This window comes from Corylus avellana, chromosome 4 (assembly GCF_965113065.1).
Source record: "Corylus avellana chromosome 4, dhCorAvel1.hap1.2, whole genome shotgun sequence".
Lineage (NCBI taxonomy): Eukaryota > Viridiplantae > Streptophyta > Magnoliopsida > Fagales > Betulaceae > Corylus > Corylus avellana.
In genome coordinates this window covers 2,202,886-2,217,076 of record NC_142493.1, presented here as the reverse complement: position 1 = coordinate 2,217,076, position 14,191 = coordinate 2,202,886, and the positions used below count along the sequence as shown (strand labels likewise).

The 14,191-nt window shown below is 34.3% G+C and overlaps 1 protein-coding gene, 1 non-coding gene and 1 pseudogene across 2 annotated transcripts; 2 read left to right on the top strand and 1 right to left on the bottom strand.

The window, feature by feature from the left end:
• Nucleotides 1-1,959: 1,959 nt before the first annotated feature.
• On the top strand, nucleotides 1,960-2,878 carry LOC132179698 (ethylene-responsive transcription factor ERF109-like). The gene has a single exon (XM_059592457.2). It carries the CDS (start codon nucleotides 2,051-2,053, stop codon nucleotides 2,750-2,752), a length of 702 nt encoding a protein of 233 aa, XP_059448440.1. The 5' UTR covers nucleotides 1,960-2,050; the 3' UTR covers nucleotides 2,753-2,878.
• A 5,499-nt stretch (nucleotides 2,879-8,377) lies between these two features.
• On the top strand, nucleotides 8,378-9,285 carry LOC132179750 (ethylene-responsive transcription factor ERF109 pseudogene; annotated as a pseudogene).
• A 1,195-nt stretch (nucleotides 9,286-10,480) lies between these two features.
• Nucleotides 10,481-10,586, bottom strand: LOC148586136 (small nucleolar RNA SNORD90). Its single transcript, XR_015912030.1, has one exon. It is a non-coding gene; the product is annotated as a small nucleolar RNA SNORD90 (small nucleolar RNA).
• Nucleotides 10,587-14,191: the final 3,605 nt, after the last annotated feature.

Sequence of the window (14,191 nt, the reverse complement as noted above, 5' to 3'; positions counted from 1 at the left end):
ACACAACTTGAATTTGATATGCAACAAAAAGACTGATATTTTTGACATAACCTGTAAACCTAACACAAAATTAGCGAGTTGTGATTGAGGGACTTGACCCGTGTAATTACATGAGTCGGATTAAAGTTAACCTATATAGTCTTATACTCATATTTCGACTTGACCAGAACCTGACAACCTCTAGTTTGATAACATTCTTTATTTCTTTTCTGTTTTTCTTTTTTTTTTCTTTTAAGAACCAAAAACGTTAGCAAATAATAAAAAAATGCAAAACACCCAAAAATATATTCACATTTAGGTTACATTAAAATATTTTTTTAAACAAGACATTAAAATAAAAAAATAAAAAAACTAAAAAATATTGAGATATACTATAATCTAATAAAAACTTCATATTTTATTCATAAAAGTTTATGTGGCAAGATACCATATCATATTCTTTTTGCTTTGTCTTTTTTATTCACCAAAAATATAATGTGACATTTTTTCATTTAAACTTTTATGAATAAAATATAAAATTTTTATTAAATTCTACCATTTCTCAAAAATATATTAACAAACCAAGACGAAATATCTTTGAAGCCGCGGCTCTTGAGGTATGGTAATACACGTACAATTTTGTCCCCCACATCCACATCATGAATCGACCACCAATGGGATTGTGGCCAACAATTGGTCAACTATCCCACTGGCATTGTCGACTGTGGAGTGGGATTGTGGGCCCGTCATGTAAGATTGATTTGGTCTGCCTCACGTGGCAATACACGCCGTCCCCGTTACTGGAGAGCTTGAGCTGGCAGTTGGCATCAAGGATTCTGAGTTGACTGTTGAATGCCAGGTCAGCACTCTCTCTCTCTCTCCCCCCCTTGTTCACACGCCACTTTTGAGGATTATTCTTTTGGGATGACATCTGTCTAGTCCATGCTTCAGGTGTTGTCCCTCGACACTTGCCAATGGACAAACTTATCATCACGGCAGTCCTATCTGTACCGTATACATGGACTATTCCCGAATGCCACGTGGCTTGTACTAATTTTTATAAGAAATGTTAACCCTCAATAAATTTTTTATTTCTTACTCATATTTCATTTAAAATCAATAGATTAATTATTAGATTTATGGGTTTAACCATTGATTTATGTGAGGTTCACATAAGAATATAAATCTAATAATTGATTGTAAGGAAATATAAGTCAAATATGATAAATTTATTAACTCTAAGCATTTTTGAATTTATATGGTATATCATATAGAGAGTGTTAGGGAGCCAAACAAATAAATTCAATTTTTTTTTTTTTTAAATTGACGTGGCAGACAAGAGAGAAGGAATTACATTTTTTTTAATTTAAAAATTATTGCCACATCAGTTTAAATTTTTTTTTGAATTTATTTATTTAACTCCCTAAACACTTCTCATTTCATATTACGATTTTATAGACAAAAATACGATTTCTAAACAAATTTTAAGGTTTGTTTTGTAATTTTTTTGAATTTTTTTATTATTTTAATAAAAAAAATAAAAATATTAACAAATAATTCCTAATTGTGGTTACCAAACAAGCCTGTTGTTTGTGGGGCTGCTAATAATGCGCTAATAGTTGTGGGTCTTTTGACTCTTTTCCTTCTAGAATGACAGGAACCACAAATAGGAAGCTTCAACCGGCTTCCCTTAACCCCAGAGTGGAAGCAACTCCTCTAATAAATCCGCGCGAAAATCCGCGTATGTCCCACAACTGACATCACACAGTATGTAAACTCGAAAACTCCAATCGCCACGTCCTCAACTGTCATCTGCTGTACCACACTCCTTCCCATCCACCTTTTTACCCAAATACCCCGCGTGCCCCTTCAAACCCGTGTGTGAATGGTGTGCCAACTGGCTGCCACGTCACGCTAACTCATATATAACCCCTTCTCTCAACCGTGTCATATTTGGAATTGAATTGAATTCACTCACAGAAGCTCAAACTACTTCCCACTACTCCAAGTCTGCAACGTTCAGCCACGAGAGAGCGAAACTCACGAGAGCTCCGACGACCACCAATCTCCGATGATCCAACGTTCTCCTCGCCGCCTCACGTCCGAGCAAGAGCTTTCCATAATGGTCGCTGCGCTCACCAACGTCGTCTCGGGGTGTACTAGTAGTACTACTACTGACTCCACTTCTGAGTACTGTGCGGACCGCACCCCGTTCCCGCCCTCTGAATTGGACACATGTCAGGTGTGCAAAATTAACGGCTGTCTGGGCTGCAACTTCTTTTTCCCGCCAGCACATCAAGATCATCGAGAAGCGGAAGACGAAGACAAGAAGCAGAAGAAACCGAAATTGGGAGTGTCAAAGAGGCGCGTTAAGAAGAACTACAGAGGGGTAAGACAGAGGCCATGGGGAAAATGGGCCGCGGAGATCCGGGACCCGAGGAGGGCGACCCGTGTGTGGCTCGGCACGTTCAACACCGCCGAGGATGCCGCACGTGCGTACGACAAGGCTGCCATCGAGTTCCGCGGTCCGCGTGCGAAGCTTAACTTTCCCTTTCCGGACTACGCGGCGGCTGAGACGTCCAATTCACAGCCCTCGACGACGTCGTCGGAGCAGCAGGCGACTGAAACTGGGAGGAAAAACGATTTCTGTGAAGGCCTTGGAGAGGACGAAATTCAGCAGTGGATGATGATGATGATGATGGATTTTGCTGGAGATTCGTCGGATTCGACTGCTACTGGAACCGAATATGCTCGAAGTTCTACTTCATTCTAGGCGATAGATGTTGGGGGCCTTGTGGGCCAAGATTTTTTGTTTGACAAGAGAAGAAGATTAAGGGTAGAATTTAAGGTTATTAAATATGCTTAGAGAAAAATTAGGCAGTTTGATTTGTTTGTAGAATTCGTTTGATTCTTTGGAGAAAATGTCATGTTTTTTAAGAATATTATCTCCAGAAAAGTTCTTCTTATTAAGGAAGAATTGTTATATGACAATTAACAATCACATGTTCTTTATTTTGTTTTTATTTTTGAAAAATACTAAACAAATGTCAACACCTATTAACATGTGATTGAAAATTGTTAAACAAAATTTTTGTACCGACTGATGTGGATAGAATCACACAAAAACATGTCTGGTCTTCAGAATACAATTATAATTATAGTACTGATGTTTATGGCTGTTCCCAGTTCCCAAATTATCATACATGTTTGGCAGCTGGGAAAATTGGAAAGGAGGGTTGGGATCCACGAGGACCACAATATCGCTTGAAAGAGCAGTGGGTGTGGGTGATGATAAAGAATGGACCGCTTGTACGCCATGATTATCTCCGAGGTTGCCTGACTGTTGTCACGTATCTTGCCATGTGTAATAGAACGTACATGTGCGTTTCAGCTTTTACAAAAGTTTATGATAATCTATGTTGCCATGTTTAGCATGTGCTTCATATGTCACGAGTGGATTTGGATTTAAAAAGGGCAAAATAGATGACGACAGCATCTGAAAACGTAAGAGAGAGAGGGAGGGACATGTTGCTGAGCTCAGAACACAAAGCCTGATTAACCTAAATTAAATCGTACAATTCTGGGTCAACTACAGACTTTTGTAATTACATTTAGTTAAACAATACGACTTAAATCACACATGATTAACCTGCTTATACGACTTTTAGACATCATACCTTTATTTGGTAGGATTTCATTCTTCTTCAATGAGCATTCCCAAGGTGGACCTACACACATTTTTTATTAAAAGAATAATAGTATTAATTATATAGATTCTTATATTTAGACCCATCGAAGTTTTTTTTTTTTTTTTTTTGACATGTCCGCACAAGAGGGAGAGAAGGATTTGAATTAGTGACCTCCGCTTTATTAGGCGTGGTCCCAGTCGATTAAATTACCTCTTGGGGACTACAACCATTGAAGTTAATTTCTTTACTCTCCAAAAAAGTTTTTTCTATCTAAATTTTCATTCTTATTCATTACTTGTCATTAATGAAGGATAATTTAATTAATTTAACTGAGTGTTGTCGGGGCAAATAACTTTTCTTGTAAGTTTCCGAGTAATGCTAGATGTCCTCATTATTTTTTTGTATTCTAAAAAATAATGTGACTTTTAAAATCACATGGGAATATGAGAGGACGTATATCATTATTCAAAGTCTTTTACAAATTGATGACATAGTTTACATAGTACTTATCATGTTAATTACTAAATAATTAAATTTTATTGCTTAATTTTTTATTTTTTTTTTCGGTAATGAAAGTATCACTGACATTGTTTAATTTATAACTTTTTTATTTAATTTTTAATAAGAATGATATAACTGTAATTATTTGAGGAAAAAATGAACAAAAATATTAAATTTAAAATCTTCATAAACTCTGGTTTTAAATTTGTAAAATTTAAAAGGAGTCAAAATCGTGAAAAACAGAGGAGGTAGGTACCAACATATTTTTCCATATATAAAGTCATTTTCTTATGTTTTGTTTTCACGAATATTTAAGAATAATGAAATTAGTCTCAGTTGGTCTTTTGTTTTTTTATGGTTTATCTTTGGGAGAGGCCGATGACGGATGAGTTATTATATATAAAGAAGAATCGTCACTATGATAGAGGTAGGGAAAGAGATTACGTTTGATAAAACACCAGTAGCAGAGATGAAAAAGCCAGGAAATCAATGATTTGCCAGCAATAAATCTGAAATTGATTGAGACAGGACAGTGACATTTCATAAATATTGTCTTATAATAGTTCAAGAGGCTAATATTGTGTGTGTCATAAATAATATTTGGGTTAAGAAGATTTCAAATTGTATCTTTAGCATTGTACGTACATTTTACATTATATATATATATGAAGAGATAACTCGTTCAAAAATAAAAATAAAAAACATAGAGATCTTCAAATTATGCCAAAAAAAAAAAAAAAACACTTTACTCTATAACAAATTGATTGTAAATCAGATTGATTTGGACTACAGGCCTATTCCCATGTGGCCCAACACACACCATTCAAGGTTGGGATCCCTGGCAATAGGGAGAAAATTGCCCATCAATAATTTTTGAAATCTTTACCATCCAATGCGATCCAAGGGTCAACAAACTGCCTCGTGTCTCATTAATAACAAAATAATATTTAAATTTTTTAAAAAAAATTATAAAAGAAAATAATAAAACAATAAAAAATATAGGGTGGCCCACCACGCAGCTGAGCCATGGGGGTGGCTTCTCCATGGCCCTAGGGGGTGGCTTCGGCCACCCCCAACCGACCTTTGGAGGTGGAAGCCACCTCCATGGCTCAACTTGAGTAGCCAATCACTTTATATTTTTTTATTATTTTTTTTTATAATTTTGTTTTTAATATTTAAATAATATTTTATTATATTATTATTAATGGAATACGTGGCAATTTATTGACCCTTAAATCACATTAGATGACTGGCATTTCAAAAATTATTGATGACAATTTTCGCCTATTGCTGAGGATCTCAATACCACCGTCCATTACTAGAGAGCTTGAGTTGGCAGTTGGCACAAAGGATTCTGAGTTGACGTTTAAAAACCAGGTCAGCACTCTCTCTCTCCCCCTTGTGTTCACACGCTACTTTTGAGAATTATCCTAATGCTGTGACCTTTGCTATGACGTATGTGTAGTCCACGCTTCAGGCTTTGTCCTTCTGCACCTGCCAAATGATTTTTAGACGGCAATCCTGTCTGTACGGTGTGCCCGAGAAGCTTGGAATTATTCCCAAGGAATGCCACGTGGCTCTATCAAAATTTCAGTTGAATAACTCTTTTGATAAATGCTGTTTGAAACAGCTTTTTTACTTTTTAATCCGAAAAAAAAAACAAATTTAATAAACACCCCTAACCATTTTATACTGTTCAAATATTTAAAATTATTTTTATTTTTACGTTAAGTCAAAACAAATTTTCAATTAAAATGAAAAAAAAGCACCTTGCAAAAGTGTTCCCAAACAAATGTTTGTGTCTCTCATTCTTTTCGCAAAAATTAATATAGAGGTAATACAACTATTTGATTACTATTATTGTTGTTTTACCAATTGTGGCTAGACATTTGTATCCCTCTTAGATGAAAATGAGGATTCCTTGCGCGGATAGGGGGCATGCAATTCGAGTTGCTCTATAGAGAGGAGATTGTGAGGTGTACCTGTTTGAAGCAACCCCCGCTCTATAAAATTGCTTGAATTGTTAGTAGTGTGAATTCTTAAATGTAAAAGATTCCAATCACATTGTTGGGACAAAATATTCCTAGTTGGCCTCAGTCATTTTACACTTATTTATAATTTGCTATTACTAATTTATTGGGCGACATGTGTCCACATTATTCTTGCACCTTTACATAAAAGGAGAAAAGAGAAGGGGACCTTTTTTATCTTCTTCCTCCTCACACACATCTCTATCTATGGGACTCTCAGAGACCCTCATTTCACCCTCTCTCTCTCTTTCTCTTGGACCCTTCTCTCTCCCACTCATATATCATATATATCGCTCATGAGAAAGCTAGAGGCAATTTTTCATAACCTTCTTATTTCACAAACAAATATGTTAACTTAAGAATTAGAGAGTCTTTGGTCCTGGCCGAAGGCCCTTTAACCTTATTTTTGTCTTGCAGGAATGCAATTGCCGTATATGGGAGTTCCCTCACAACTTTGCCATGAAGAAAATCGTTGAGGTAGCAAAACCTTGGACCTAAAAACGTTCCAACACCCGTGATTGATACCAATTGTTTAAAGCTATTGTTTCCATCAAATTTTAATAATTATTTTTAAGTTAAATTATTGGAGTATTATCATATATAAATATTTATCATTTGTGTTAACTTTTTTTTTTTTTTTTTCTAGATAATGAGAAGAAATTATGTACACAAAGTTATGACTTATGAGTAAAATTCATAGCACTTGAGTTGTTCTACGCAAGCACTAAATAAATCAGATAATTCGAATCTTGATTGAAAAAAAAAAAAAAAACAAAAAAAACAAAAAAAGGGTGGTGAAAAAACATACCCGGCCACTTGTAAGTTAAGACAACCTCATAGGAAATGAATTCAATACTTATTACCATAGCAACTGTGTAACAGGATCTTCTCCAGTTTATGGTTAGGTTTTCTTCTCAGAATCTTAAAGCCACTAATGAAACACGTGTCCCACTAATAAATAATAATAATAAAATATTATTTAACATTTATAAAAAATAAATAATAAAAAAAAGGGGTCGTTGACCACTCCATCTTCGCCATAAGGGGTGGCCGGTCCACCCCATTTTAGCTAGGGGGTGGCTAATGCCCGACCAAGGGTGGCCAAACCACCCCATGGCCCTTGGGGGTGGTCCAACCACCCATAAGGGCTAACCCTTTTTTCATTTTTTTTTTTGTTCGTTTGGCCCTTAGGGGCCACCCCCAAAGACAATGGGGTGGCTTCAACCACCCTAGATTGCCCGGTTTGGCCCAACGGGGGTGGTCTAGCCACCCCAAAGGCCCAACCCTTTTTTTTTTTTTTCTTTTTTTTCTTCATTTCATTTATCTCTTGGGGGTGGTTCAGTCACCCCTAGCTCGCCATTGAGGGGTGGCTAGCTAAAATGGGGTTGTCCGCCCACCCCTATTGTATTTTATTATTTATTTATTTTTTGTTAGTGGGGCACGTGTCTTATTGGTGGCTTTAGGACTTTTGAGAAGAAAGAAGAAATCATAGCCACGAGCTGAATATTCTCCTGAGGTTAGTTTTATAAAAATTTAATTTTTTTATTATTATTATTTTAGTAAAATTCAAACAATTTTAAATACCCACAAAATATTCAAAACAGCGTTGATCTCTATATTACTTCAAAATCAAAAATAAAAAGCACTATCTAAAAAAATTTACCAAACAAACCCTATTATCTTTCCATGTTAATATTTATTAATTTTATCTTATTTTAAAAAGAAGAAATATTAATATAATAAAATATTAATAATTAATGTTCTAATAAATTCTACATAAATATTAGGCTCCTGTAATGGTCAGCACGGACAAAATCCCCACCATTTCAAATATACTTTCTCCGGTCAGCACTCACAAATAGGAAACTTCGACGCCTTCCCCTTTACTCCTGAGTGGAAGCAACTCCTTTAAATCCCCGCGTATGTCCCACAACTGACATCACAGACCATCTCAACTCAAAAAATCCCATCGCCACGTCAACAATTGTCATCCGCTGCACCACACTCCCTGGCCCCATCCCTTACCCAACTTCCCCGCGTGCCACTATAAATCCCTTCCAACCCGTGTGTGAACGGTGTGCCAACTGGCTGCCACGTCACGCAACCTCGTATATAACATTATAACCCCTTCTCTCACCGTGTCATATTTGGAATTGAATTGAATTGAATTCACTCGCAGAAGCTCACTCTACTACCTAGTACTCCAAGTCTGCAACGCTCATGCACAGGAGACCGAAACTCACCGAAGCTCCGACGACCCACCAATCTCCGATGACCCAACGTTCTCCTCGCCGCCTCACGCCCGAGCAAGAGCTCTCCGTAATGGTCGCCGCGCTCACCAATGTCGTCTCGGGGTGTACAAGTAGTACTACCGCCTCCACTTCCGAGTACTGTGAGGACGCCACGCCGTTCCCGCCCTCCGAATTGGACACGTGTCAGGTGTGCAAGATCAACGGATGTCTGGGCTGCAACTTTTTTGTCCCGCCATCACATCAAGATCATCGAGAAGCGGAAGACGAAGACAAGAAGAAGAAAGCGAAGTTGGGAGTGTCAAAGAGACGCGTGAAGAAGAACTACAGAGGGGTAAGACAGAGGCCGTGGGGAAAATGGGCCGCAGAGATCCGAGACCCGAAGAGGGCGACCCGGGTGTGGCTTGGCACATTCAACACCGCTGAGGATGCCGCACGTGCGTACGACAAGGCTGCCATCGATTTCCGCGGGCCGCGTGCGAAGCTCAACTTTCCATTTCAGGACTACGCGGCGGTTGAGACGCCCAATTCACAGCCCTATACGACGTCGTCAGAGCAGCAAGCGACTGAAATTGGGAGGGAAAACGAGTTCTGGGAAGACATTGGGGAGGACGAGATTCGGCAGTGGATGATGATGATGGATTTTGCTGGGGACTCCTCGGATTCGACTGCTACTGGGACTGAATATGCTCAGAGTTCTACTTCATTATAGGCGATAAATGTTGTGGGCCTTGTGGGTCAATATTTTTTTTGACAAAAGAAGAAGAGCAAAATTAGGAAGTTTGATTTATTGTACAATTCGTTTGATTCTTTGCTCTCTGGGGAAAATGTCATGTTTTTAAAGAATATTATCTCCAGAAATGTTCTTATTAAGGAAAAATTGTTACACGACAATTAACAATCAAATGTTCTTTATTTTGTTTTTATTTTTGAAAATTATTAAACACATGTAAACACACCTATTAACATGGTGATTATATTCTAACAATCATGTTTGGCAGCTGGGAAAATTGGGGGAGGAGAGTCGGAAATCGGAATCCACGCGGACCACAATCTCGCTTGAAAAGTGCAGAGTGCGTCACGAAAAAGTATAGACCGCGTGTACGCCATGATACTTCCTAGGCTCGTGGATGTTGCCACGTGTAATAAAACATGTGCGTTTCACCTTTTACAAAAGTTTATATATAATAATCATTTTGTTGCAATGTTTAGCATGTGCTTCATATGTCAGAAGTGGATTTGGATCTAAAAAGGGCAAAAGAGATGACGATCGACAACATCTGAAAACGTAAGAGAAAGAGATAGAGATGTTGGTATACTATACTTGTTGGACGGGACATGTTAACTGCTTAAGTCGTACAAGTCTTGGTCAGTCAACGCGTAGACTGTTCTAATTAGATTTAAATAATACGGCTTAAATCACACATGCTTAATCTGTTAATACGACTTTAAAGCATCAAACCGCGGCCACCTTTATTAGGTAGGATTTCATTTTCTTCATACAGCATACAAAAGGGTGGACCCACTACACACAAGCTTAGGAATAATATAAGCCTTCAATATTATATAGATTTTTATATTTAGACCCTTCAAGGTTAATTTTTTTATTCTCCAAATAGTTTTTTCCTGTCTAAACTCTCATTTTTTTCATACTTATTTTTAATTTGGTTTTTAAAATTACTATTGAATTTGAGATAAATATTTATTGAGTTTAATTTAATAGTAGTATTAAAAACCACATAAAAAAATGTAAAAATAAATGTGAAAAAATGAAAGTGTGTGTAGCATTAAATTTTAGTTACATATCGGAGCATACATGTCATTAAGAAGGACAACACTACAAAAATTGATTTTGTTTTTGACTAGGGGTTTTTGACGCGTCGTTTTTGACGTTTGTCGACCGTTAAAAGGGTAGGTGTCAAAAAACTGGGGTTTTTGACGTGGCTACAGTGACACGTCAAAAACCTTTTGACGTGTCGAAAATGGCACGTCAAAAAAAATGTTTCTGACGTGTCATTGTGACACGTCAAAAATTTTTTGACGTGTCACAATGACACGTCAAAAAATTTTTTGACGTGTCAAAATGACACGTCAGAAATATTTTTGACGTGTCATTTTGACACGTCAGAAATGTTTTTGACGTGCCATTTTTGACGTGTCATTGTGACACGTCAGAAACATTTTTGACGTGTCATTTTGACACGTCAAAAATTTGCACGTGTGATTTTTTGACGTGCCAAACAGTTTGACACGTCAAAAATGTTTTTTTTTTTTTTTTAATAATTCTAATATGCCTGATATTCAAATATTCCTGATTTTCCTGATATTTCAAATATTCCTGATATTCCTGATATTATATATTGAATATATATAATACACATAATCTATAATCCATAATCTATATATAATGAATTATAATACACATAATCTATATATTGAATATATATCCCCAATCCATAATCTACATCCAATATATATCCAATATCCAACATCCAACAACCAATATATATCCAATATCCAACATCCTACATCCAATATCCAACATCCTACATCCAATATATATCCAATATCCAATATCCAACATCCAACAACCAATATATATCCAATATCCAACATCCAACATCCAATATATATCCAATATCCAACATCCAATATATATCCAACATCCAACATCCAATATCCAACATATATCCAAAATCCAACATATATATCATTAAACTAAATCCAATATCCAATATATATATCCAACACAACTTCATTAAACAAAATTCAATATCCAATCCATAATTCACAATCCAATCCACATACATAATACAATCCACCTACATAATCTACAATCCAATCTATAATACACATCCATAATACAATCCACCTACATAATCCACAATCCAATACATAATACACATTCATAATTCACAATCCAAAATTCAATATCCAATCCATAATTCACAATCCAATCCACATACATAATACAATCCACCTACATAATCCATAATCCACAATCCATCTACATATATAATCTACTATCCATAATCCAATCCATAATCAATTTCCAAGTAAATATATATCCAACACAACTTCATTAAACAAGATAATATATCCAAGATTATATATCCGACACAACACAACTTCATTGGACAAAATTCAATTTCCAATATATATATCCAACACAACTTCATTAAACCAAATTCTATTTCCAATATATATATATACAACACAACTTAATTAAACAAAGTTCTATTTCCAATATATATATCCAACACAACACAACTTCATTAAACAAAATTCAATATCCAATATATATATCCAAGACAACACAATTTCATTAAACAAAATTCTATATCCAATATATATATCCAACACAACACAACTTCATTAATAATATGTATCCAATATCCAACAAACAAAATTTCAACACACATACTACATTTCAACACAACACATAACAAAACATATATATAAATCAAAAAAACGTTCTAACACAAGGCAAAACAAATATACAATAAAACATTTCTGGAGTATCTACTAGAAATTAGTTTCAATTAGTCTCAACAAGCATATAGTGAGATCTAACTATATACAAAACATGGCAACAATAATATGTATGTAGAACTTAACAAAAAGTGATGACCAGCCCTATGGCGCTCTTACTCAACACAATCATCCTCCAACTCCTAATTTGCATTACCTGCGAATGAATTGTGAACCAATAATAATCAATACAAAAATTAAAAATTATTCTATAATATGATGCAAATATACGTAAGTTTTAAAATGGACCACTGTAACTAGGGGTTTGTAACAGTTATTCTAACAGTGAACAATTGTTATAAAACAAATTAAAACATAGAATTACCTCTCGGGGGCGCAGACCCAGACGTCGACCCGAACATTGCCTCAAGCTGGCGGAAACGAGCCTCAAACATTTCATCTTTCTCTGCTATCTGGGCTTTTTGTGCTTCGACATTTTGCCTCAAACATGTGATGAGAAGAATTAAGTACTCTAAATTATATAGAAATTCGACATTTTGAATAAGTAAATTCCGAAAGTTAATTTGTCCTATTAGAAAGATAAATAGATATCAGTAAACTACAAAAGTTTTAATTGATCCCATGTGATATATATATATATAATATAAAATTTAAATTGAAATTTATGGGGTTTTGACGTGCCATCAAAACCCTATAATTACTAATTATATATATTATATTATTTAAATCATTATAAATGATATTCACAATTTAATTATATTAAAATTATATTAACTCTATCATATATTTACTCTATCCAATTACAAATAACTAGAGAAAAAATAAATTAGTATTCTAGACGTATAGATAATTAAACGTATCAACTGACCGACAACATATGTTGTGTTGGCCGATCGAGTTCATGTGAGGTTTGCGGGTATTATAAAATAAATGTATCGAGTATTTTTTATATATTTTTTTTTATAAATAATATGAGTAGCTATCATATTAGTATTACTAGACTGATCGATTTATGCATGCATGATACATATATATATATATATATATATATATATAAGCATACATATATACTAAGTAATTTATACCAATATGATAAACTATAATTTGCCTATCGAATCAAAATTTAATTTTTTAGGCCAATTAACATTAATTTATTTTTTAATACATATTTTTTTATATCAAAATAAAAAATAGAGTTTTGGTATATATATATATATATATATATATATATAATATAAAATTTAAATTGAAATTTATGGGGTTTTGACGTGTCATGCATGACACGTCAAAACTTTTTGACGTGCCATGCATGGCACGTCAAAAGTTTTTGACGTGCCACACATGGCACGTCAAAACCCTATAATTACTAATTATATATATTATATTATTTAAATCATTATAAATGATATTCACAATTTAATTATATTAAAATTATATTAACTCTATCATATATTTACTCTATCCAATTACAAATAACTAGAGAAAAAATAAATTAGTATTCTAGACGTATAGATAATTAGACGTATCAACTGACCGACAACATATGTTATGTTGGCCGATCGAGTTCATGTGAGGTTTGCGGGTATTATAAAATAAATGTATCGAGTATTTTTTATATTTTTTTTTTTATAAATAATATGAGTAGCTATCATATTAGTATTACTAGACTGATCGATTTATGCATGCATGATACATATATATATATAATATAAAATTTAAATTGAAATTTATGGGGTTTTGACGTGTCATGCATGACACGTCAAAACTTTTTGACGTGCCATGCATGGCACGTCAAAAGTTTTTGACGTGCCACACATGGCACGTCAAAACCCTATAATTACTAATTATATATATTATATTATTTAAATCATTATAAATGATATTCACAATTTAATTATATTAAAATTATATTAACTCTATCATATATTTACTATATCCAATTACAAATAATTAGAGAAAAAATAAATTAGTATTCTAGACGTATAGATAATTAGACGTATCAACTGACCGACAACATATGTTGCGTTGGCCGATCGAGTTCATGTGAGGTTTGCGGGTATTATAAAATAAATGCATCGAGTATGTTTTATATATTTTTAGAAAAATAATATGTGTAACTATCATATTAATATTAATAGACTGATCAATTTAAGCATACAATATATATATATATATATATATATATATATATATATATATATATATATATATATATATATATATATATATATACCAACTTAATTTATACTAA

Coding starts and splice junctions, on each gene's coding strand:
- LOC132179698 (XM_059592457.2), top strand. CDS start 2,051: ATGATCCAACGTTCTCCTCGCCGCCTCACGTCCGAGCAAGAGCTTTCC.